Source organism: Anarhichas minor, unplaced genomic scaffold (genome assembly GCF_050575085.1).
Source record: "Anarhichas minor isolate MPS153535 unplaced genomic scaffold, ASM5057508v1 ptg000136l, whole genome shotgun sequence".
Lineage (NCBI taxonomy): Eukaryota > Metazoa > Chordata > Actinopteri > Perciformes > Anarhichadidae > Anarhichas > Anarhichas minor.
This window is the reverse complement of record NW_027466582.1, coordinates 4,410,755-4,437,516: the sequence shown is the minus strand read 5'-3', so window position 1 is coordinate 4,437,516 and position 26,762 is coordinate 4,410,755. Positions and strand designations below refer to the sequence as shown.

The following is a 26,762-nucleotide window of genomic DNA, read 5'->3' as shown; positions in this document are numbered from 1 at the left end:
AGGGGAATTTACCGATTTTACACATCAAGTTCAGATTTCACATTTTTAACAGACATCCTTTGGATTAAAAATATTGATGTTTACGAGGCAAGGAGGGTCTGATAAAAGACACTATCAAGTTGCATCATGGGAAGTGTAGTATCCAGTGTTTTTGGAGCTTGAGTCTTACTAGGGTCTAAAAAGTTAGAATATGTTGTCCTCTGATGCTTCCATTTGGACCATTCTTGTTTTAATTAGTCTCTTGTGAGTTCCCCAACCTAACATACCACACTTAAGTGCAATACTGTATGGCTGGAATACTCCTTTGAGTGGATTTTCATGCAGTACTGCATTAAAGTGCATCTAATTTCAAAGATCCCTACAGTTGTTGCAGTTATGGAACAATTAGTTTTTACAGCAGTCGAGAAAGTGTTTTCCACGTTATTGCAGAGGAATGCGTTGATGGGAAGTTTTAATATCAGTTTTTTGTGTCAGTTACTATCAGTGTTTCATTCTTAGATATAGATGAGGCGCTAGGTCACTTCCCACCATCGAATCCCCGCTCCACTTGTGGTTTAATTCTGCATTTTTCAAGACTTTTTCAGCCTGGACACTTTGTGCTTTAACTGTCCAATTTTGCTTTGTTGTGCTTAAGGGCTGAGCATTTTCTGCAGGCAGGGTAGTCGTCCTGGAGAGCCGGCTGACTGAAAACGCAGGGAATACTGAATCACTTGATGAATGAGCGTCTGTTATCTGAACTGGTCAAGAGCCATGTATGAGGAGAGGATGTGCAGCGAGGTAGTTATTGTTAGCTAAACATTTTCCTCCTTTTTAACAGGATGTATTCCCAGAAAAAAAAACATACACAAAGCTGAAATATAAACACACTGGTAATAAAAACAATATTTTTTAAGTTGGCAGTCCAATTGAAAACAATAACAGAAGCACTATTACCCTCGGTTGCTTCTCTTCTTTCCTTGATGTATAAATAATTTCCTATCATATTCCAAATCTATAAATAGACACAAAATTTGACACATCCCAAGTAAAAATATCTGAGATTTTCAAATGTCCCTCTATGATTTATCAAACACACAATTTCTCTACTCAGATCGGCCTCTCTGGTGTTAAACCTAACACACATACAGATACATAAAACTAAAATATGACTGGAAGAAACAAAAAAAAAGAGAGAAAACCACCAAAGACTAAAATAAATGAACTCTGATTCTCCACATTCCTCTGCTGCCACCGAGTGGTCACTCAGTCACTGTGAGTTACTGTAACATTGTGTTATATTTAGGTCAGAAGGAGGTAAATATAGTGTAAATCAAATAATACAACATTTGTTCGAAGATAATGTTATTTTGGAATGTTCATATTAGGACACATTTTAATTTCTTTAATTACATGCAATGTTTATATATTTGTGATAAGTTGAATTTCTTTAGTTACGAAAAGGGCCTAAAAATAATTGCAACTCATCATCGATGTTTCCTCTGTTTTTTTTAAAACAATTAAATAGTTAAATATCTTAATAGTTTGTCACACTGGCTTAGTTGTCTTCACAGCTCTTTTGAATCCACACCGAGGGGACTTGTTTGCTTTCTGGTGGAGATTCCACAGATAACAAGATTGATCCCCCTCAAATACCTGCTAAATATAAAAGTTACAGCCAGCAGCCGGTTAACTTAGCTTAGCATCAGGACTGGAAACAGGGGGAAACAGCTACCCTGGCTCTGAATGATTTGTCTGCGCTCTCTCTTTATTTATCATATTTTATCGTGTATTTTTATTTTGTATTCTTAAATGATGTCTTATACTATTCTTAAACTGTGTTTATTGTCACGCACCAATCACCAAGCAAAATTTATTTTATTAGCAAACGTGATTGGCAATAAACCGATTCTGATTCTGAACTCACAACCCCAGCATTACTACTAGTTCCACCGATAGAGCCGGCTGCGTTGTCATTTTCAACTCAGAACATTTTGTTTAAATGTTCCTACAAATCTTCTTTGGCCAGTTCTTTTTGTTCTCTGCTGAATTAGCTGACTTAGACCTGGAAAGAATCATAAAAGCAAGGCAAGAAGGGGAAGTTAAGATGAGTTAATTTGCCGTGAACCTCGATGAGTCATGTTGGCAAATAACGCCCCCTCCCCATCACCCCCACCGCATCACCGCAATCTGTAAGGTGGATTTTCCATTCTACACTTTCTGAGCAAATTTCCCAGTAGTTACACCTGAAGCAGAATTATATTATACAAGTGTTTTACCAAAATCTCCTTTGAGAATATTTGGATTTGACAAGACGTGAGGTTATCGGCTGTTTTTTATTCATGTCAAATCTTAATGTATTTTCTTTATATATTTTCCTAAAGGTTTTGAGCCTTGTAGGCCTACATATAATAAACGGTGTCTAACACATGTCTGTTTTAATATAAAGGTATCAATGAGTCAAATTTGCTTGCTGAAGGAGATATTTTACTGTTTGCACATGCACGTCCGTGTTTGTGCATTCTCGTTGCATTACACCCCTTCCTCTGTTACAAACCGCAGGTTTCACTTCGAGGTTGCAAAGAGTTGATTTCTGCAGCAGTCAGTGTGTCTGTCTGGGTTATTGATCTGGTTGTCTCTTTACCCGTGTGGTAGAAGTAACATTATACACGCAGGCTGTATTCCTTTCTGTTCATTTAAATGCACATTATGAGACACAGTAACAAACACAGAATACGACAAACCTTAAATGCAACAAAAAAAGAATACACATCTGTTCTGAGCCAACAAGTCACACAGAGATACAGTATATATATAGTATATAGAATCTGGACCTGTTATCACTTTGACATTTAGCTGGGAATTAAACTAGCGATACAAATATGTAGTTGGTTCAGGAGGATTTGACAAGTGTGTGTCTCACATTAGAACTTAGGGAACAAGTGGTTTACGGTCCAGCTGGGGGCCCTCCCCACCTCCGTCCCTTCATTTCCTGTCAAAAATCTCTAAGATGATGTTTTTCATACAAAAATATAACATATATATATGACATTCATAAGCTTTCTTTAGACCCCCAAAACATACCAATCCATATTATTTGCTGCGCCCCTAATTCATTACATCATTGCTCCATGTGGTTCTCTACATTCTTCTTCTTTTCTGTAATTCTATTAACCTCATCTATTGTTTTCTTCATTAATATTAGTTATTATTAGTTAATAACTTATTATTAGTCAGTATTAATGACATCAATATAGTCAAATATGATCTTAAATAAAAAAAAATCCTGTTAGATTCATGCGGAAATGCAGCTTTTGTCTCACAGTTGTTGTCCCCCCCCCCCCCCCCTTTTTACAGAAGCGCTATGAAAAGCACATTCAGTAAATAATCAATACAACAAAGAGAGCAAACAGAGAACAAACAATCACAATCTTCTTAAAATGTCACCAGTCACAGAGAGACTTGTTGTAAACAGACTGTTGTCTCCAATAAAAGTTTAGTTCTTAACCTGGGCTTTGAGAAGAGTGACATATTGTAAATGCTTTTTAAAACAGATGTTTTTGGCCTTGTTTATGCACATTATCTTGTTAAATACCCATCACTTAGATCAAAGATGTTTCATTTATCATGTCTCAGCATTTTAAACAATATCCTTTAAAAAAAACACAACACATGAACCAGCGATAGGGAAAGGGACTTTAAACCACAGTGCATCTGCACACTGCACAAACATACACACACACACACACACACACGCGTGGAATTACTGCGGTACGGATATGTTTTCTATTTTATAAAACCTGCCTCACACCCACAACATCTTCTGTCCCCCACCACTAACTTTTTACTGAGAAGTGTTGACCACATGCCTGCAGATGTTTGCATGCTAGGCAGTTTCAGGTTAAGGTCTTCATGATGTTTGTCATGGAACACACACACACACGCACACCTACACACACACACACACACACACACACACACACACACACACACACACACACACACACACACACGCACAGCATAATAAAAGTGAGGGGCTATGAGTGAAGCGGACAGAAAGAAGACATCTTCAAGACAACAAGACGTGCAGGACATTGAAGATAATGATGATGATGATGAAGAACCCCATGACTCTGATGACCTGTACCTTGCTTTTCTCGTCTCTCGCTGTCGTGGCATATCAAGGTAAGCTGTCTGCGTGGCACTTTTTATTTCTTAAAAGGTCAAATCTATCTTCAGGTCACTGTCATAATTTCTCAATATCTCTCCTAGGGACTAATTACTGTAAGTATTACCTCATAACAGGTCAAAATGATCAATGATACGGTCCCATAATAAAAAAATTAGATCAAAATAAAGAAAAGCTACTAAAGGCTGAGTCGGCCTAATACGTTTGAGATGTCGGGAGGGGAAAGGCCCAAAAACATTATTAAAAGATTTTGCAAAAACTTTGCAGTAGATTTACTATTTTTAAAATATAAATACTAGTAAGTTAAGAGCATTTAAATTGATTTGTTTTTGTTTTAGCAAAAAGTTGAGTCATATCGGAGTCAAACCACAGCCGTCCTCAGATCACAGCTGAATTATTCTCGAAGGGGTAAACACTGTAAATGGGAAAATGAGCCAAAAAGATGTGGATGTGATGGTTTTGTGTTGAATACCACTCAGTCTCTCTACACGTTCACGGCATTTTCTATCTTTATTTGTGTCCCAGGCAGCTTCGGTCCAAATGAGTGCTGTTTCAACTTCATCTCCACAAGGTTGCGGAAGGACAAGGTGGTGAGCTACAAGTTCACAGACGAGCGGTGTTCAATGGAAGGTGTCTCGTGAGTGTCTTATCTCCTGTTATTAAACTTCAACCAATAAATCACTTCATACACAGTGAAGAGAACAAACACAGCACGATTCACAGACATCCAGAAATGTAAGCAAACGTACAGACATAAGTGTGAATATAGATTTAGATAAAACAGACATGCAACAAATGGTGACAAATGTAGAGTATCTGCTTGCCATCAACGTTTTTTGTCTCTGTTTTAGCTTTACGATGAAGAACGGAGCTGAAATCTGTGCCGACCCGTCTCTGCAGTGGGTCAAGTTCATCATCAAGGCCAAAGAGAGGCTCCAAACTGACTAACACCAAACTCAAAAAAGGCGTATTGGTGATTTATCTTCATATAGATTTCTACGTTAGCTTAAAAATAAATGCAAAAAACCCTCTTTTTTACAGTATAATCTTTGCTTTTATCTGTTTTAATGTGGTTTCAAGTGATGTACTGAAAGATTGTTTTCTGCTTTTATATATAAAAAGAAAATCGTCTATTATTTGGTTTCTCTTTGTTTTAATTCACCACGTAACACACACTTTGATCAGAAAGAATTCAAGTACACATTCACACACGTTCTGTTAAACAATATAGTGACACATCAGAGTTGATGTGGTTTATGGTAGAAAAAGCCACAGGAAGTTCAGATCTGCATTACAAAGGCTCGATAGTCAGGCACAAACAGTTTAACTCTTCAGATCATCTCCACTTGCAGTTTACCGTGTGATGCACCTCTGCGGCCAACAGATGCCACTCTTCTCCGCTCTGTTTCACATTCTCCAAGTGGAAATGTTTCATATTAGTTTCCAAAGCCAGGTATTTATTTCCCTATGTCGGCTGCTAAATGCAGCTAAACCACAGTTATGTACAAGTCAAATGTGACAACTTAAAGCTTTCTGTCAATGCTAAAATGAAAATATACGACGAACATTACAGACCAGTGCTCTAACTTTGTTAGACATTTCTAGACTAACTGACCCCAAAATCTCCTCCTGCTCCAGAATGACGCCTCAAGTGATGTCAATGCGATGGCGTCACCACCCAGCTTTTCTTTAAATAGTTTCAGACCCAGATTTAAATTTCCGTCCACGCCACTCTGCATGCTACTTCATATATGTGTGTGTGTGTACATACGCCAGCAATCATATGAGGACGTCTACTCATTGAAAGCTCACGTCGAAGGCTTTACGCTCACACCACAGTTGACCCATAAGAGGAGATGGTCTGATTAGATCTGTGGAGGACCTTGCTGCATAGATTTGCATATTAATGAGGGGGAAATAATCAGGCGGGAGATGGGGCAGCTCGAGTGCTTCTTGTGTACAATTGTGAAGATCATCAACAATTGAAATAAAAAACGTTCAAAGGCCCCAAATCTCACTTGAAACGCTCTGGGTTAGCAGTTGGTTGGGTAAAAGTACTCATTCATGAGACAACGGAGGGAGTCATGCGGATGTCCTATTAAATTAGCATATCGACATGTCTGTCAGCGTGACCTCCTGTAGCAGAAAGAAACGAGGACACAAGCAAGCAAGCCGAGGATTTTACCAATGATGGAAGAAGTATTCACATCCTTTACTTGAGTAAAGGTACCAAAATAAAATACTCTATTACAAGTAAAAGATCGTCATTAAAATCCTACTTTTATTTTGCTGATATTACTTTTATTAAAAGCAAAATCACTCATTATGTGAGTGATATCAGTACAGTTTATATGATATTGTGAGATTGTTGATACTGATGCAGCTATGCATCTGAATTATGTGCTTTACCATTTAATCAGACTAGGTGCCTCATCATGTGATGGATGAAAACAATTTCAACGATTCATGAAGAAATATTTAAAATGTAATGACTATCAATGAATTCTAAGTACACAGCGTGGCACTTATTTTTCTTTTTATCAAACTAGGGAGTATTATAGTTTAAAAAAAAATACATTCCATCCTTTAGTAAAATGAACTGCTGTATATTTAGCTCCTAGTGTCACTTCCTCAGTTTTTTTGGATGACTAACAGGCGACCCCTCCCCAAGTTTTCCCCTCAATGCGCGTGTTGTCTCACAGGGCCTAGGTCTGTGGAGGAGACAATGATGTAGGAAATAAGACAAAACAAACACTTCACACTTTTGTAGCCATTTTCAGACTTCTTTTTCTTTGTTGGGAAATAATTAGACAGGTTTAGAGGGAATATATCTCTTTAGTGGAACTACTTTTTGAGAACTTTTAGACATCTGAAATGTGACAAGAGGCCACTACTAAACTCCAAAAAGGTTCAGAACCACTGGTTTAATCTATAACAATTTATTGTATTCTATACGATTATCACATGTTTTATTGATGTGACATCTTAATCTGCAAAGTAAGTAGCTGTCAGATAAACATGGTAAAGTAAAAAACACCATATTTAAAGCTGAAATGTGATGGAGTTAAAGTTTTAAATTGCATGGAATATAAATACTCACATAGACCTCAACACTGTATTTAAGTATAGTATTTAGTATTGGTAGTTACTTACAATAGTGAATGTACTTTGTTACTTTCCACCACTGACTTAGCGATAGAAAAGACTATTACTTCCTCTACAGATATGTGTGTTTGTGTCCGTCACCCAAGATATATTTGGTATTTTTCAGATGATGAAAAGATGGAAGGATCACTGAAGCCACAGCATGGTGAGTCAGTGACCTTCTTAAGCTGAGAGAGCTCCAATGTTGGTGAGCACAAGGAAACATTAAAACACGTTCCTGCGGCTTTACAACAATCTCATGATTGTTTGTTCACGAGAAGATGAATGAAAACACAGTCTGCTGTGATACACTCGTTCAGGGAATGCTGTGTGTCGTTACGGGAGAGAACAGACGAGAGAACAGAGAAACATGAAAGCAAGCGAGAGTCAGCTGCAGCAGGAAGGCGAGAGAAAAAAAGTGAATGTGAACAGTACAGTCACTGTGGTGATGATCCAGTCGGGGGCGACGGACACAATGGGATGTCAGCAGGAGCACACACACACACACACACACACACACACACACACACACACACACTCACACACGTGAACACACATACAGTATGTATATAAATAATTGGTGTGTGATGTCAGCTTTTCCAGACAGATGGGATCAACAAATTAACTCCCCTGAGAGAAGGACTGTGTGTGTGTGTGTGTGTGTGTGTGTGTGTGTGTGTGTGTGTGTGTGTGTGCAGAAGAAAGCGGACAGACAGGGCAGGGAAAGAGTCACAAAGGATATTTTTAGCAACACAAAAGTGTTACAGCATGTGTCAACACCAATAACACCTGTCACTCACTCACACACACACACACACACACACACACACACACACACACACACACACACACACACACACACACACACTCTCTCTCTCCAGGGTCTACTGCAGATATAGAAAACAAAATAAAGGCAATGATAGCTGACAGTCAACAAATAAAAACAAACAATTTACTCCAATTTGTCTCCAGAGCAACCGTTATGTTTCATATCACACCCTGTTGAGTATGTCTCGTGCACACACACACACACACACATACACACAAACACACGCACACACACACACAATTAGCGCATAACGATGCTCACCATTAACAGACAAAGGGGATATTAGACTGTAAATTGAACAAACCCATCAGAGGTACATTTCTGTGACGAAAATCTCAAAACCAAAATGTCACTACACTTTTCTCGTCACGTTGTCATGGTAATAAGCATCAGCACATGACACAGCATGCCTTTGGCTGAACAATCCAATGATGATTGAGTTCAGCGGTCCAGGTTCCTCAGAGTCCCTCGCTGTCAGACACACGATAATGCTGCTTTGCATGACAAAAAGAAGTAAAACCGCCTTCTATGGCCGCTATCTTTTTGTGTGTCAGAGAAGATTAAAAGGAAATTAAAAGTGGGAATTGAACAGAAATTAAGAGAGAGAGAGAGAGAGAGAGAGAGAGAGAGGCGACCAAAAACCTTGAGATCAAATCTACCGTATAATTACCTACAGCTTCCTGGGTTGCTAGGAGACCAAACAGAGACGAGAGAGAGGGGAAGAGAAGAAGAAGAAACAGAGAGAGAGAGAGAGAGAGACACACACACACACACACACACACACACACACACACACACACACACACACACACACACACACACACACACACAATTTCAGGGTTGCACTGATTGTTTTGTGTGTTTTTGCCTCTTGTGATGAAGTCGCGCTCATGCTGACAGATGAGGTGAGGAAGAAGAAAGAAAGTAAAAAAAAAAAAGTGAAGGAATTTAAATAAAGTCAGAGAAGAAGGAGGGCGGTTGAGGGGACAGAAATATATGTCTGGTCTTTAGAGGATTTGGTTGAATAATTACTGAGGCATTGATTCTGCCTTCATCTCGCCATCGTCCGGACCAATCGTTCTTATCTCTTCTAATCCCACGTCTACTTTGTCCTGGCTTTGCTTTCACTTTTATCTCCTCCGTGTCCTGATATGTGTCTTTATTTGGTCTCTTTTTATTTCATGTCTTCTTTTCTACTTTCCAAGTCTTCCTTGCTTTCCAGTTTCTTTCATTGTCCATCACTGTATGTATTTAGAGATATAAATCTGGTTATATTGAAGTGCAACATTAGATTGGTGCACTGTTCCTTTAAATGGAGAGAGGGGATGGGGAGTCGAGAGAGAGAGAGAGAGAAGAGAGGAGAGGAGAGAGAGATGTAGTAGAAAAAAAGGGGGGGTGGGGGTCTTATGTGCACTTTCTCTTTGTCTTGGAGAGGTGTGTCAGTGAGATTTGTCCAAAAGAAAGAAAGAAAAAGAAAGAACGAAAGTGACTTCAGAGGAAATTTGTAAAAAAAAGAGCTTCAAATCAGTCGTGGATTTTTCTCCCAACATTTTTGAGGAGGAACTGTCATGATTTAACGTTGCTTAAGAACATTTTGGACATGGAAACAACTGGCAGATATCTCGACTTCTGATGCTCAATTTTAAGGAACGTAAAAGGATTGAGATGAGAATGAGTCAACAGTCTTGAAGATATTTTCAGAGAGAAAAAGTCTGTGATTTACTTCCGACTGTTTGGTGGGACTTCAAAAGCTGGAGCAGCTTGAAGGTTTTTCTAGTTGACTTTGGGAACATATTGCAATTGTTAAAAAATTATTTTATGGACTTTTTTTTTTACCAATTTATCTTAGATTTACACTACTTGTAGTTATTTATTTGAATGAATGGTGACATAGTGAATGTGATATAGCTGGTGAATTGTTAACCAACTGTTGAGATGCACTGCTGAATATTTGATCTAATTCTTAAAGGATACAGTTAATCAACATTGATTATCTTCGGCTTCTACTTCTTCCAGAGGGAGAGTGACTGAGAGGAAAAATCATTCAAACCTACAAAATATCCTCAACTAGCTTTCCTGCTCATCACCAGCTATTTCAGTCTCCAGACACAAACCAGAAATAGGAGAAAATAAGACAGAAAGATGGCACAGAAAGAAGGCGGAAAAGAGCAGGGGCGTTTTAAAACCGGGGACCATCTAGGGGCCAAAGCCATAGCTGGGGCCCCTGTAGCAGGTGGAGGAGTGGTGGTGGAGGTCAGGGAGAAGAAGGGACCCCTGCGGGCTGCAATACCCACAATGCCTTTCCCTTTGGCGGTCATCTGTCTGTTCCTTAACACCTTCATACCTGGACTCGGTAAGTTGAGAACCACAGTTCCCTTTTCTCTGATTCTGGACTCATTGTTTGTGTTTTGTAGAAGTCCATCTTCATAGGAAACTGCATGGTTAAGAGAGGATTGTGGTTTGGTTAATAACTATCTTAAGTACCGAAGTTTTGTGACAAATAAGACAACATCCCCATGTGTCGCTCTTTACATTTCCTGGTTTACAGTAACGTGGATTACATGGACATTGATTTATTTGGGATGTATATGAATTACTTTGCATTACTTTTTGTAGGTATAGCTACGAGTCAAATCCATATCTGCCTATGCATGTCTGTGAATTTTCCTCTGTGCATACATGTGTGAGAAAAGGGATGAGAAAGATGGCGGGAGACACCGCTCACACCTTGTGCTATAATAAACGTGTCACGGCGTAAATACACATTGTGGGCGGCTGCATCTGGACAGCTGGTAGAGACATCGTCACTGTTGCTCGACTCAACATTTGTGTCGATATCATGTGTAGAAATCTTGATACTGTAGCTTTACGATGTGATCTCAGTAGTTCGTCTTAGAAGATATTTTTTACAGATACATTTAAATAGCTATAACTCAGTTTTGCTGAGTCTAACTCGCTTTAAACTTTGAGCAATTCACCTTTTTTTAAAGCCACAATAATCTCAAGATTTAGGTATTCTAAGGACGTCTGTCCAGTTCTTTCACTTTGTGTACTTTGATGCCCATCCAGATCATTCTCTTTTGTTAGGTTGCCTCTTTGCCTCTTGATCCTCCACTTGGTTGGATGTCTGTGCATGGATTCCTGTGTATAGTAAGATTATGTAACAACATCTGGTGGCTAAAGACACTCAAACAGATGGCACAAAACCTGTGGAGCCATGACTAACTCACACACACACACACACACACAAACACCTCCGTACATTCAGACACCCGCATGCAGTCATTCACTAATCTGGATAACTTCAGTAAATCAGTTCAAAAGCAGCACCTAAAATGAGAATGAAAAGAGCTTTATTCTAGGATAGAATATTTAAATATGTTGGAATTAGAAGAAAAAATCTGACGTAATTATGAGACTGATGTCTCGATAGCGATCACCAAATCACCTCAGATGTGTCCCCTCCTCCTCTCGCCTCTGATCTATTGGTCAAAGCTCTCCAGAGACGTATACGTGTTTGTCATCTCTTCCATCTTCTCTTCCTCTGTTATCTTTCCCTCCAGAAGAAGGCTTCAGATACCAAATCCTGAATCTTTTCCCTCATTCATTCATTCTTTTCAGTCACACATTCAGCAGTCTGTTTGCTGCAAACCTTTCTACAGTTAACACTGAATAACTGACCGCTTGAAAATTTCACAAACATCTTTGTAAGAAAACAAACCAAATGATCATTTTTTGGCAGGAACGTTGCTCTGACATGTTGCAGTAGAAATTGTCCCCAACGTGTTTGAAAAGCATCAAGGTGACACCCTTATCTAGGTATGTGTGTGTGTACAGTACGAGTGTGTGTGTGGGTGTGTGTGTGTGTGTGTGTGTGTGTGTGTGTGTGTGTGTGTGTGTGTGTGTGTGTGTGTGTAGGTTGGCCTGAATGCATTGACATTTCGTTGAACAGCTGCGGTTAGTTGCCATGACAACGCTGACTGAAATTAACACAATGCACGCGTTCTGTGAGCGGCGCGTGTGTGTCAATGCCGTTCTCGGTCTAACTGACTGAAGACGGCAGCTTCTTCTATTCAACCTCGTGGCTGTAAAATGCAAATGCATTTTGTGCATCACTGTGAAAAAACACAAACACTTTGCAGCACAACAGAAGCTTAAACAAATTCAGCTGACCTTTCAAATCTCAAGTCACATTTCCTGAAGATCACATAAATGAGATGGCGTACATGGAGTTTGTTTGAGATGGCTGAATCTGTCCACGGTCATACTTCTTTGTAGCTCCGTTTATCTAATAGCAAACAAGTCTATTGACTTGTTTTGTCTGAAGGTAACAAAATATGACTAATAGCACGTCTCGAGTTCAAAAATCAGCATGTGAACTAACTGCTTCTCCGGTTTTTTTCATCACACTAATAGGCTACAGTAAGTGGCTGCAAGCTCTAGCTTCATCTTTACAGCACACAGACGTCTTCTCATCCAACATAAAGAAAGTGAGTAAAGTTCACAGAGAACGACTCATTTAGAAGAAATGAAGGTTGACTGTTGGTAGGAGACAAATGAAAAGTTCAACATTAATTTCTTTCTGAGTTATATAAGAAGATAGGTACCACTCTCATGTTAGCGCGTTAACTACGGAGCTAGAGCGAGGAGGTAACACATGATGACTGTTGTTCCTGTTACTGTTGAGACACTGAGGATGAAAAGATCAATTTCTGGTGTAACTCGAGTACATGATTTCACAAAGACACAGCGCCGTGATGTTTTTATTTGACAAAAACTGCCTCCGAATATCTAAAATATATAGTAGGTTTGATGTCTTCCTGATCGAGCCTCAAAGGTGCATTTCAACAGGATAGCGTGAATGTAAAGCGTCTATGGTCGACACCATGAGCTCTTGGAAGATTTAATCTCACAACATACCTTCTGTTGAGTCCGCTTGTTTTAACTTCACATTAATCCTGCCTGACCTTATGTTGCTGCAGCGTCATGAAGATGTCCCCTGAAGACTGAGTAAATATCCACTGAGTAGCAGAGAAGCTGTTAATCAGTGCAGCGTTAGCCGTGTAAAGAGCTGTCGGCTTGTAAATAATTACACATACTTACTGTATGTGCAACGGCTCAGCGCTCTAGTTGTGTTTTACGATCTTTGCCATAAGTGGAATAGACAGTGTGAGACACAGAGGGTTAATATATGATTCAATCCTCAGCGTGAGTGTGTGGGTGGCAGAGGTCACATGTGTGTGTGTGTGTGTGTGTGTGTGTGTGTATGATTGATGAAATGTGATGTTGGAGACACAGCATCAGTTCAGCTCATCAGGATGGTTTAATGTCTCTCATGTTAAGCAACATCTCCAACATCTATAAACGGATCAAGTACCAGTCCCTGAGCTAGGATATGAATATAGATTAGTGATGTTGATATTCATAGACAACTGTACATTGGTTGACGGATTTAAAATAAACATAGAAATGTGTGTATTTTCAGAATACATACACATTTTAAAGTTACTATGAAGAACTTTCGTTTTGTGTTGATTTTGGCAGTCCCTGTGGAAGACAGTGGTAGTGTCCCTTTAGAAAACCATTCAACCAACTCATTTCACTGGAGCAGGCGCCTGACTTTGCGCAAACCTTGGTTCTGGTTCTGGTTCTCCCGTGCCACTTTATCTGATTTCTGTGCATTTTTTTACAGCAGCAGTGCTTTGTGTAGGGGATTGGAATTTGAAATTTAGTAATTGCGTTAGGAGTTACCAATCCATGTCACACTGTGTGTCTATGACATTTTCAGGGGGTCGGCTTGTTTGCTGACTCATTGGTATTGATGTCATTTTCGTTTCTGTGCGTTCAGGAGAGAGATTCATCTAGAGCATGTTCGCTTAGCGCAGGGGCTGGAGGTGAGACTATCGTCTGTGTAAAGTGCACAAATAACTTCCTGCTTATTCTTGTTAAATGCAGAAGATGTGTGCACCAGGAGCAGTGCACGCCTGAAAGGCCATTTTGTTATTGCACATGACGGCCACTGGCCCAAAAGACTTAAGACAATTATAACACAAGGAACAGCTATCATAACATGTTGAATTGACTTTTCTGGTTGCCACAAACCCTCTTGAAATGACTGTAAAACAGAATGTGATCCTTCTGGTCCAATAACAATTTAAAAGGGTCAAAGCACACTGCTTCACCTGTCTTTCTCCTTTAATTTCTCACTTTCTTTCCCTTCTCCCTTTTTCCATCTTTATGTCTTTTACACGCCATCATTAACCTCCCACACTATACCAGTGGGTGCTTTGTAGAGTTCTCTGTGTAATTATAGTCATTAGTCTGGGTATTATCTATGCACGCGCACACACACACACACACACACACACACACACACACACGCACACACACACACACACACACACACACACGCACACACACACGCATCTCCCACATGCAACATACAGGGAATCTAAGAGCTCGTCACACATAATGGATTATTAAGAGTAGATTTCTCAAACCAAGAAGATAAAAGATTTAATATACCTTTATATTAAATCTTTTGTTGAGGATTGTTGAGCACACATACAGTGTGTTTTCTATCCAACTGTACACATTCACTCACAGCAAGCTATCCCCTTGCTTTGTTTGCATCAATTAATGGTTTAGTTTGAAAGGCGCTGTATGAGGTCAGCAGCTACAAAGTGTGAAACAGAGAGCTAATTTTTTTTGCTTTGATTTTGCCTGTGGGGCAGAATTATTCTTTCATTAACGGAACGTTTCTTTCAAATGACAGCTGCAGTGTTTGAACCCATGAATAACGTTTGTTTCATTCTTCTGCTCGTGAAACAGAGAGACGTTGGTGGGATGATGAGAAAGCAAAGAAATGATGCTTGGATGCAATAACTGTATCAAAGGCAGACGAGCTTTGCTCTGCTAAAGTGCAACTGATCAGACGCGTATCAGGGGGACATTTTCCTGGGCATTAGACCTTAAAAATGTTGTTAATTCAAATCCACTATTTTTTTTTTTTCAAAGTTACTAGTAAGAGACGCATCTGTCAATCGCATCTGTGCAACTTGTAACCCACTAAAAGGGGAGAATATGTCAAGTGTTTACTAGCTGGTTTCCACTGATGGAAGTGATGTGTAACCATTCAGCCACAAGGCTTGCTGTCAATCATGGCTCATGTGTGGCGGTGGGCAGCTTCGCCAGGAGCCAGAGCATCTGCTGGTGGGCGTGGCCTCTGCGACCTGAGAATGTTTCTGTCTGGTCAGACCAAATCGGCTCTCAATTAAGCCCGCTGTTGCTCTTTCCGTGAGATGCATCTGAAATGAGCATCGGTTAAACGCTTGAAAGGAAAAGTAAATATCTTCATCTCTCCTTTTCCACATAAACAGGTTTTTTTTAACGTTGTTTTTCTTTTGCCGGGCTGCTCACTATTCTGGGATTCTGCTTGTACCAGAGTTTGACCATTCCAAATAAGGCAGTGTGGGGCATGTGAAAGTAAATATTAGGGTGTCCATTTAGATTTGTCATTATGGGACAAATTGGTACGTCTGTGTTTCTATAGAAAGATTCATCATGACAGAGCCCTCAGTTACTATTTGGCCTGATTACGTAGCTAATCAGAAAGAGACAGAGAGGAAAAACAGAGAAACAGTGATAAGAAACTTCAACATGAGTCAACTTTGGCCTTTCCTCGCTCCTGAGAAACGAGATTGAGCTGGCAGCCCGGCCGTTCTTTATTCCTCCCTCCCCCCCAACCTGTTTGACTTGCACTGTTATTTGAATTCCTCCAATGTGACAAGCAATGGAGCTAGCAGAAAGAGAAGGGCCAAGGCCATGATGCACACTACTCCCACAAGGCATTTCCTGTGTCGCATTCACTATTCACAGTGTTCAGTTCAGTATTTGCAAAAGAGTACAAAAAGCCTGCGGAGAGAAGGTCTAAACATCAGCTGATTCTTCTTTTTTTTATAAAAGAAAACACAATATTAATGAATAGAAATCTATTAAGTAATGACTGCAGAAGACTTGAAACTAACGATTAAGATCATGAACTCATGTTCACAATGTTTACTGAGCTATCAAATCAAGTGAGAAGTAGATTCATTTTCTCATAGACGCAGGTGTTGCTATCTGGTCTTGTCCCATTCACAAAAATGAATGTATGGATGTCATATAGACTGTAACAAACAATGCTAGAGTGCTAGAAATAATGGCAAAGAAAACACTGCAGGTTGGTACAATGATCGCTTAGTAAGCAAATCTGAACATGTCATTGATAACATGCGGTGGAGCTATTATACAAATAGTAAAATTCATATATCTTATTCCTGAGGGAAGGTTGTCATGGAAACATCCTGTAATAAAATAATCGGATTAGTGTGCACCGAGACACACACACACACACACACACACACACAGTGCTGTACAGTGAGCGGTGCCTGTGAAGGTCTAGGTCTCCAGATAACAAGATAAGGAGTGATATTAGATTTCGTTCAGGCAGACGAGGATTGTCCACGGAGATAGTCCTGTTTGAAGCCCAGTGGGTGTGAGCGACGATGTGTCCGTGACTTTCTGTGCTCTTTTCTCAGGCACAGGTCCACTGCTGTCGTGGCCAGATACTCACAAGCGGCGGCCATTTGACATTTACACAGGGACTGGGTTCTATTGTGCAGCCAGACCTTTCATAAGGTTGATTCGTTTGATTTTTAATGAAACATCTTGACAACTATCAAATGGAATTGGTACAGATATCCATGGTGTCAAGATGACGAACCTTTGGTCACTTAATACTTTGGTTACCAAATACTTTAGTTTATAACCTGCACAACTAATGACATGTCATCGTTTTCTGTGCTAATTAGCTAATGCTAACACACCTATCTAAGATGGTGAACCTGGTTAACACAACCTGCTAAACATCAGCATGTGTGTCATTGTGAGCATATTCTGAAGTTAGCATCATTTAGCTAATATTACACTGGAATTTACTTGTGTCGTGTTTTCAGTAGAGGCGTGCACGTACAAGCCTCTGGTTTATTTCAATGGAACGTTTGCTGTCCGGTATCCTTCAAAGGGAAATCAACCAGAGTGGAAAACTTTTCGTCATGTTTGTTTGAACTCATCACCGAGCCAAATGCATTGTTGGTAACAGGACGTTTTTTCTTCTTTTTGTCCCACAGGTACCTTCATCTCGGCGTTCGCGGTGCTGTGTGGAGCTCGCAACGAGCTGATCTCGGAGCGAGGTGTTTGTTGTGTGTTCTGGCTCAACATGGCGGCAGCCCTCATCCAGATACTGACAGCTGTTGTCATGGTTGGATGGATCATGAGCATCTTCTGGGGAATGGACATGGTCATCCTGGCAAGTCAGTGCCCATCTAGTTGTGTTTATCTTTCTGTCGGACCTTCTTCTCGTCATCTCTCTTTGTTTTTATTTTAGTCTTGTCTCTTTTGCTTTTGTTTGTTTGTCGCATGACGTGCAGAAGGGGGAATTTGAACAACTATAAAAATGTAACAACATGAAAATCATATCACACTACTTGTGTACAAACTCAGTCTATAGTCTTCCAGTGTCAGGGTTAATATTGGTGTCACACAAAATGTTATGGTTACCACAGCCGGTAGAGTGGTGGGAAATTGGCCACCACTTAAAGTTGTCCAGAAGTTTTCTTTTCAAGTTGTTTGTCGTAAAATATTTGAAAGACAAGTCTAGCGGTATTCTATACTTTTCCAGTTTTCAACAAACTGATTAGCAATGAACTGATCCTTCTAAAGCTTAGTTTGTACTCGCTGTAGTGATGCCGGCACGAGGCGTGCACGCCAGAAAATGACGTAATCACGGCGTGAGCAAAGGGTCCGCAAGTGGTCGCAGCGTTTGGACGTGCACCTCTGAATTATTGGCCGATTTGTTTTTAGATGCTTAAGAAATGCTTAAAAGTCTTTATTTTAGTATATATTTTTGCCATCTGCGGAGGCTCGCGCTAAGTATAAACAAAGCATAACAAGTTTTGTCTGTGAGGTTAAAGTCTGATATAACGTATTCATTGGTGTCATAGAGCTCTAGTTATGTACAAAAACTATTAAAAGACACCAATGATGCTCAGGTTACATTTTGACGCACACAAAATTCGTGCCATGCCACCGTAAATACTCACTATACACAAAATGTTTATTAATCCACACCTGAAAATTGTCCCAAATAAATGCATAAATGCTTACTGCTGTGAGTAACATTGGCTGGAAATGACATGGCCCAGCAGTTTAAGGGAACTGTTAGCCTTTAAAAAAAATGAAACAAAGTATTTGTGACCTGCATTTAAAGCCTCTTCAGTAGGAACCAACGGGCTGGGGCAGGTTGGGGAAGTCGGAAAGCACTGAGAGGCGTCGGGTCGGGTTTTGCTCAATCTGAGCTAATAAGACATCAACATAGTGTTGCACCCGGATGTTGCCACAAAATTCGAAAAATATGTTGAATAACGCCAGCAAATCGTAGCAGCTCTGTGCAATGCTACTAATATATTTTTTATTTCAGAACCATCAGATATAAGAAAGATAGAAAGAAAGAAAGTGGTTGATGCAGAGAACACAGATGGGAGGTTGGGTTATTTTAATCGTCTTCTCTGTCAGAAAGTAGTGTGTTCTCCTCGGGCATGGATGCATGAACAAGTGCCTGCGCACACACACACACACACACACACACACACACACGCAAAAAGTCACAATTCTCTCTCTGCACCAAGGCAGCCTTTGAATTACCACAGCGCTCTCTCCTTTGTGTGTACGAGTGTGCATTTGTGAGGTAATTGCTGCAGGCGTGTGCAACCCAATGACTGTTGGTATTTACATGCCTGCAAGAATCTGTGTGATTGTGTGTGTGAGGTACAGTAATTGTGTCTGTGTGTGTGTATGTGTGTGTGTGTGTGTGTGTGTCGGAGTGAGCGGCCCCCCTGGTGAGTTTTTGTTCACTGCTCCCCACTGTTTTCCAGGCCTCTGGGCACACGTCTTATTCAATTGCTGCTGCTTGAAATTAAAACTCCTGTTTTGACGGCGTAGTGAATATTTATATTGAATTAAAAAACATCTTCACGTGAGCAGTAAAGGCCAAGGTGAAATCGTGCATGCTTTTTGCTTCAATAAGATCAATTATTGTTCAACTCACCACAATACACTCTTTGTAGCTATTCCCTCCTTCTTCCTCCATGAATTACTGATAATGTGGCATATCTATTTCTCCTTCTGTCTTCAATGAGACGACGTTGCATATGATCAATGGACTTTTTCTTTCCAAACATCCCCTCTTCTCTTTTCGACCTCACTCCGTCTCTCCTCTTCCTCCTATCTGTCTAATGATCATGGTATTATCATCCTCCCACTGATCGCCCTTCCTTCAGGCGATCAGTGGGAGGAAGATCTGCTTCTTCCCCTATCTAATGATTGTTCCTATTTGATCTTGCTCCCTCTCTTTCACATTATTCCTCCCACTCTCTCCCCCCCTTACCCAGTCTCCCTCTCCATCCTTGTCTCCATGTTTCTGCTCATCGATCCAACAAACCAGGGTTATGTTGCTGTATGTGTATTCATTTGATCATGTAATGTATCTGACTCAAAGGTCAGATCATGTTGAAAGACGTTTTTTTTCTTTCCTTTCCCTTGAAAGATACCGCAATGCTCTGTGGGAATTTCTCTTTTTGTGGAAAAAAGCCGGTTTTGTCTCGTCGATCTCTGTATGATAATATTTCAAAAGTAACTGTCTCTCTTTCTCTCCTCCGCTTCATCAACTCAAGTCTCTGATGGTAGGTGTTTCTCTTTTTCCCCCCTCACTAACAGTCCCACAGAGAGTTGATGACATTGTGGAGTCATGTGTAGAAACACGTAAAAGATATAATGAATAGTCAGCTGTTGCTAAATTTAACATTGATTCTGAATAAGCCAAAACAAATAACCACATTTCCCAGACTTAGAAAAACGTATAAAAAAACTCATTAACTCAAGCATTCCTTCATGAGCTTTGAAAATAAAGTATAAGAAATAAAGTCAATCAATCCAAACTCAAGGTCCCCTTACAAGCATTAGAGCTTCTATCAATCACAGTCTTGATCAGCAGTGATGATCTGATGAGGAAGTCCATGTAAGGGTCTCAGTTGTCCTGGAAAGCTCCAGGACAACTGAGCAGCTTCCATCCACTAATAAAGGTGCGTGCATGGCTTCAAAGCAGAGGTGTAAAGAGTACTGTACTGCTACTTTAAAGACTTTCTCTTCAAGTAAAAGTAAAAGTAGTAAAGTACAAATGTACTAAAGTAAAAGAGGGGGTTTGTCCAAACCAACAGAGGAGATCTGCTGTCTGTGCATACAACAGATTATCGATTAAATAATAAATATACAGCTGCCTCCCTCAGTGCAGCCTCACAAGAATTAACCAGAGAGAGACAAAACTCAGACAATTAAATAAAAATGATTGACAATAAATAAAATGAGCTATGGACTCCACGGTCCCTGAAACAGTAGAAGAAAACATCCACAAGGTGGACATGTTTAAACAATAGAAACTCCACAGAGGCGGCAGCCACAAACACATACAAACAAATGTTAGTTCCTTAAACAGTTTTAAATTATTGGTATGATAAGTGAATGGATGTATTGTTCTGCCCAATCCACAGCAAAAAATAAATAAATAAATAAAAATAGCCTACAAATGATCGCAGGAAAATAATAAGCTCTGCATTGAAAATGTGCTGTGTGAAGCTGTTACACTTCTGTTTTTAGAAACGTTGGCTCATTGATAAGAGAAGCTTCTTATTCCACACTGGTGGAATTTAAAGTTTCAAATCCATTTAAAACCATAATACCAGACAGACTGGTATTGTTTCCCACTTTGGGGAAGCTGGGGTAATGGCTTGCCAGCCAATGGGCTACTTGATAAAGCATTGCCGCCTAATGCTCCAGCCGAGCTCCTTTTCGGTTGTTGCTTTCATTTCTCTCAATTAAATGAAATGGAGAAAAGAAATTATGGTCAAAAGTTCAAAATAAATACTTAGAAATTACATGCAGCACTTTAAAACCCTCTTAACTGGGGCTATAAAAGCCAGAATATAGATTTTACAATCATTTCTACAAGCATTCAAAAGTCTTTCTCTCTCCTTTCTTCCTCAGGCTACAGAGACCAGAGTCTTCCTCAGGATGTCTGAGAAAGGTCGCTCTGGTGTTTGCTGATGGATCACATGGACAGTTTGACCTCTTTAACCTCCCTGATGCCGGATGGCAATACCTTTATCTTTGTGATGACCAGTATGCTGGACTACAGAGAGGAGCAGAGACATTTAAAATAAATTAGCCACATGTGGGAAAGAAAGAAGGAAAGAATCCGCTGACTGCTTCTGATTGAACGCTACTGATTGGTTGAGACCATATTTACATTTAATTTAAAAGGAACAGGACGAGGAAAAAGGGGACTGAAAGCTGTACAGTCACGAGAAAAACAATGTGTTTGTATTTTGTTGAGTAGTTATAACAGTGATTTTGATATTTTTTTATTTGATCTATTTGATAAAAACTATAAATCTGTAAAAGACAAAAAAACGTTTAGACCGGACTACATGTTTCCTACATGACAAGAAAAAAAGAAGGAAGGACTGTGTGAGAAAATAAATATATTGATTTGCATTTTGACAGAACGTTAATTGGCTCATATCGATCATAACAATATAACGGTATTTACAGAACCAGCATAACCAGAGTTCCCATTGCCCCTAAATCCACTGTGCTGAAAGTTGTTTATTTTGGTGGCCTTTTCATTGTGATATTGACGCCAATATCTCTCTGAAAACGTACAGCATAAAACACGTTCCATCTTCTCCATCTTCAGTGTTACTGCTTACAGCCAGTACAAAATCATGGCGACTGGCCACTAAATCTGACAATCACTGAGCACTGACTCAACTATTCTTCAAGAACGGGGAGCAAACATGTCTTCCACTGGAGCATGAGACCAAACTATGAATGGCTCAGAAAGGCAGTATTCAGCATAGTGAGTTTGAATGATAACATGATTATAATGGGGGGAATAATTTGTCATCAATCGATCAGCCTGTAGTTATTTTGTAGCTACAATATTTCCCTTTTAAGGCACTGTTTTACAGTGATAGCAAACACATCTTTAACACGCTGTGTCTCACTGCTGGTCACAAGATGCGTGTCATCCTAAAATTACAGGGCTGTGCGAAAAAATGATTCACGCCTCCTGGCAATTATTGGATTGGAATTTTCATACCTCTTCAATGTGTAAATCAGTGTCAGAGGGATATTACACGCTATTAGAACATGGTATCTAATTCACAATGTGCCACTCTGTGCACATGTTGGAAAACAGACATTATGTTTTGCCCCAACCATCCAGGCCATTTAGAAAGCTTTAAACAGTGAACTAAAACTGTGAAACGCCTCAAAAAGTCAGGTTGTTGCATGTTCGGGTGTCAGAATCGTTATATCAAAAGCGGACTCATGTTCAACAGAATTTCGACAGGATCACAACCGTTTCAGCAGGTGTTTCAGCTTAACGAGTGACCGTGTTAACTGGTGACTCTTAGCCGAATGCCTCCATGTTTGCTCATTCCATGAATGGTTGGCGTAGATTATAGAAACAGATGAGTTAGTGTTTAGAATTGATTTTACGAGGACGCCGACATATTTTGTTTTCAACAGCCGTCGTCACCAGTTAACAAGAAACACTGGCAGTGTCTATGGCCGCAAGCTATTAAACGTGTTGACTACCAACGGACTGATAAAAAAAAATCTTTCTTGTTTTTAGTGCCCATTTTAAAACTCACTAAGCTCCAACCTCTGAGAGTCTGTCATGGTATTTGACGTTCTGTACTTGGCCACAGATAATGTAGATGGAAGAATGTAACTAGTGACTTGTGTGCTCGTAATTTCTCGCTGGTGTAACATAAATACTGGGACACTTGCTAATGTATTCTACCTGCTCACTAACTTTAAAATCGTTAAGGGTGCATAAGGATCATGAATCCATATGTTGAAAATTCACATTAAGAGATTTGATTAATTATAAAACCAGGAAAAATAGGTTGTTCAATCACTGTTCTGTGTGTAAATGATGTATATATTAATTGTATTATTATAATTATATTAATGTGTGGGTGTCTGTGTGCGTGAGTGATAGTGTGCTATATTGGAGATGGAGATTGGAGAATAAATGGTATGGCCTCAGTTTAACCATGTAGGAAGGTGCGTAGGTCACATAAGTAAAGATGGACAATTCCTTCATGTACAAGACTCAATCAAAAAGTTGTAATATTTAACAAAACCTGCCTTGGAACTATTGATCCAAACAAAGCCTTTCCCATGATGCCACATCGTCTTTCTCATGCACTGTTTCGCTGGCTCGCTTCCCTGAAAGCTTATCCAAGAGTTTCAAAAGTCAAAGAGCCTCAAACAAAAATAATTAAACCAGCTTAGCCTCAGCCGCAACAATAATGGAAAGTGGATCGAAATCACTGCGAGTGTGTTTACAGGAAGCTCAGTTACTGCTGAATATACTGAATGGACTCCAACTGGATGAACTGACAAAAATACTAACAGTCCACCTTAAAAAAACAGAAATGCAGATTATTACGTCTCTTGTAATATTGGACAGATTCAGCAAATGTCATAAAGCATTTCTGGGAGAAAGTGGAGATACATTTAGTCTATGATGACTTCCCATTTCGGTTGTGCCTCTACAGACACCAAACGTCATGTGCTTATTTTTTTTGATATTATTCCTGTTGGTTTTAATTATCTTCATTATCTTCGCCAAATGCCTTTTTAAGAGTACTTCTGTAGTTTTTCTGTGTATATGTTGTACAGTGTTTGTATGTGACACAGATGATGATGACAATGTCTGTGATGGTGATGATAGTCTAGGCCTTACACATGACCAATGTTTTCCCAGAGGTGTTTCTGTAGCAGTGATGCTGGAGTTTATTTGCTTTGCGTGGGTTTGGGTGCAATTTAAAGATCTGAAATAATTGTTATTTGGACACTTGATTATAACGATGGTGGTGTTGTGTTATAGTAGACGAACATACTGCCATGTACAGTTATCTGCATGCATATCTTTGTTGTCAAGTCTTTGTTGTCAAGTAACACACACACACACACACAGTAACTATTTTAAGATTGTAGCTTAATTCTGTGACTTTGCTAAATTGGCTGACTCATGAATAAACATATCTTTCTGAATATGGCTAATGCATTTGATACAGACCATGAAGACAACTGTTGATACTGTATGATTGACATTTATTATGTTTCATTTTGCTCCAATTTGCTCTAAATTCACTTTTTTCAACAGCAGCATAAAACTTCACAAAAGGAACAAACTTCGACATGTAAAAACAATATAAACTCCACAGATGCTGCAGCCACAAACGGCAGGTTTTTTTCCCCACACCGCCGGGTTAAACTTTACTGCTCGTTCATTCTCAATGAATAATACAACCTGTCCACTCGGTCCCTGTATCCCACTACAACCACTCCTCTCGGTCCCTCTATCCCACTACAACCAGTCCACTTGGTCCCTCTATCCCACTACAACCACTCCTCTCGGCCCCTCTATCCCACTACTACCAGTCCACTCGGTCCCTCTATCCCACTACAGCCACTCCTCTCGGTCCCTCTATCCCACTACAACCACTCCTCTCGGTCCCTCTATCCCACTACTACCAGTCCACTCGGTCCCTCTATCCCACTACAACCAGTCCACTCGGTCCGTGTCCCACTACAACTAGTCCACTCGGTCCCTCTATCCCACTACAACCAGTCCTCTCGGTCCCTCTATCCCACTACAACCACTCCTCTCGGTCCCTCTATCCCACTACTACCAGTCCACTCGGTCCCTCTATCCCACTACAACCAGTCCACTCGGTCCGTGTCCCACTACAACCAGTCCACTCGGTCCCTCTATCCCACTACAACCAGTCCTCTCGGTCCCTCTATCCCACTACAACCACTCCTCTCGGTCCCTCTATCCCACTACAACCAGTCCGCTCGGTCCCTCTTTCCCACTACAACCACTCCTCTCAGTCCCTCTATCCCACTACAACCAGTCCTCTCGGTCCCTCTATCCCACTACAACCAGTCCACTCGGTCCGTGTCCCACTACAACCAGCCCACTCGGTCCCTCTATCCCACTACAACCAGTCCTCTCGGTCCCTCTATCCCACTACAACCACTCCTCTCGGTCCCTCTATCCCACTACAACCAGTCCGCTCGGTCCCTCTTTCCCACTACAACCACTCCTCTCAGTCCCTCTATCCCACTACAACCAGTCCTCTCGGTCCCTCTATCCCACTACAACCAGTCCACTCGGTCCGTGTCCCACTACAACCAGTCCACTCGGTCCCTCTGTCCCAGTACACTCGGCCTCACGTAAAAATGATTCCGTGAACACAGAAATCACCGCAGGATGCTCCTCCAGGGCATGTTAGCATTTTAGCATGTTAGCTAGGAGTAGCCTGCTCCTACTGTTCAGGTCACGAACATGGCGGGTGTGTCACTTAGCTCCTTTAGTGGAATTTTAAAACCATTAATTAAGAAAGATGCACAAAAAAAATTAACAATGCCGAGGTACAATAGATCTCATTATAACCACAACCTCTATGTGGTCCTTAATTTGATTGCACTTGAAGTGGCTCCGGCCCCGTGAACGCAAACATTAATAACATATAATTGATTCAGTATTTATCTTTGTTACACAGCAGGTCGTAGTAATCTCTAGTTACTAGTTATTAGTTGGTTAATTCCACAGTTCAGCTGAGTGCCGCCCTTGTTCGGCTGTCTTACAGTTGGGAAGGGAGTTGATCAGAATTAGCTCTGAAGCGCATTTCTTGGTTACTCCACATCAAAACTGTATAAAATCAGTTTCCATGGCAATTGTGGAAATAGTCTCAATAACCATCTGCCTAGGGATGCTGGTGATGAGGATTAAAAACACGCAAATCACACAGAAGAAAACTGCTAAAGTTAGAGTTGTGAGAGTGTTTGCCTTTAAAGATTGTGCCCAGACTTGCTGAGTGGCCTCCTCTCACCAAATAAGGATTTCTCTCTGCTTGCTCTTTGTGACCAGACAACTAGGTGCACAACATTCCCCCCCTCACACTCCTCTCTTATAGTGTAAACACACCCAGTGGTGAGTCGTTTCCATCTCAGCTCAGCAAGCTGCAACGTCAAAACACATTCAGGTCATCGAGATGTAACGCAGCGACAACACTGCTTTTGAAAAGCGTTTCCACCCAAACTGCAGTCGACATCCCCGCCTCGTTACAACCCGTTCTAATCACAATATATTTACAACACAGTGGCTTTTAAACTATCTCGGGTCCTGACCTCGTGGTTCAGATTCTCTGGCTGCAGAGACCTGCACTGGAGTCAAATGTGGCCTCTAGAAAACAGTTTTAGAACTATGTATTCTGGGAAAACAGTAGATGGTATTTGACTGGAGCTAATGAAATTGCATGAATCTCTTGGCAAGCTCATGCTTCCATAAGAATATGAAATCCTTGCAGAGAAAAATATACTTAATTAACGCTGTAGATTATCAGGTTGGCGACCACAAAATGAGAGCATTCTGTGATTAGCATA

The 26,762-nt window shown here is 40.4% G+C and overlaps 2 protein-coding genes across 2 annotated transcripts; both read left to right on the top strand.

Annotated features, from left to right (window-relative positions):
- Positions 1–3,915: 3,915 nt before the first annotated feature.
- On the top strand, positions 3,916–5,295 carry LOC142942452 (C-C motif chemokine 4-like). The gene is made up of 3 exons (XM_076084778.1): positions 3,916–4,161; positions 4,691–4,802; positions 5,017–5,295. The coding sequence occupies exons 1-3, from the start codon at positions 4,080–4,082 to the stop codon at positions 5,111–5,113; spliced, it is 291 nt and encodes a 96-aa protein (XP_075940893.1). The 5' UTR covers positions 3,916–4,079; the 3' UTR covers positions 5,114–5,295.
- A 4,985-nt stretch (positions 5,296–10,280) lies between these two features.
- Positions 10,281–21,310, top strand: stum (stum, mechanosensory transduction mediator homolog). Its single transcript, XM_076084795.1, has 4 exons — positions 10,281–10,491; positions 17,309–17,491; positions 19,910–19,918; positions 21,276–21,310. Exons 1-4 carry the CDS (start codon positions 10,281–10,283, stop codon positions 21,308–21,310), a joined length of 438 nt encoding a protein of 145 aa, XP_075940910.1.
- Positions 21,311–26,762: the final 5,452 nt, after the last annotated feature.

What these genes read in the sequence shown, in the direction of transcription:
- LOC142942452 (XM_076084778.1), top strand. Translation starts at nt 4,080, where the DNA reads ATGATGATGATGATGAAGAACCCCATGACTCTGATGACCTGTACCTTG. An exon ending in CGCTGTCGTGGCATATCAAG is followed by an intron (nt 4,162 to 4,690) that starts GTAAGCTGTCTG and finishes TTTGTGTCCCAG; the next exon opens with GCAGCTTCGGTCCAAATGAG. An exon ending in TGTTCAATGGAAGGTGTCTC is followed by an intron (nt 4,803 to 5,016) that starts GTGAGTGTCTTA and finishes TCTCTGTTTTAG; the next exon opens with CTTTACGATGAAGAACGGAG.
- stum (XM_076084795.1), top strand. Translation starts at nt 10,281, where the DNA reads ATGGCACAGAAAGAAGGCGGAAAAGAGCAGGGGCGTTTTAAAACCGGG. An exon ending in CACCTTCATACCTGGACTCG is followed by an intron (nt 10,492 to 17,308) that starts GTAAGTTGAGAA and finishes TTTGTCCCACAG; the next exon opens with GTACCTTCATCTCGGCGTTC.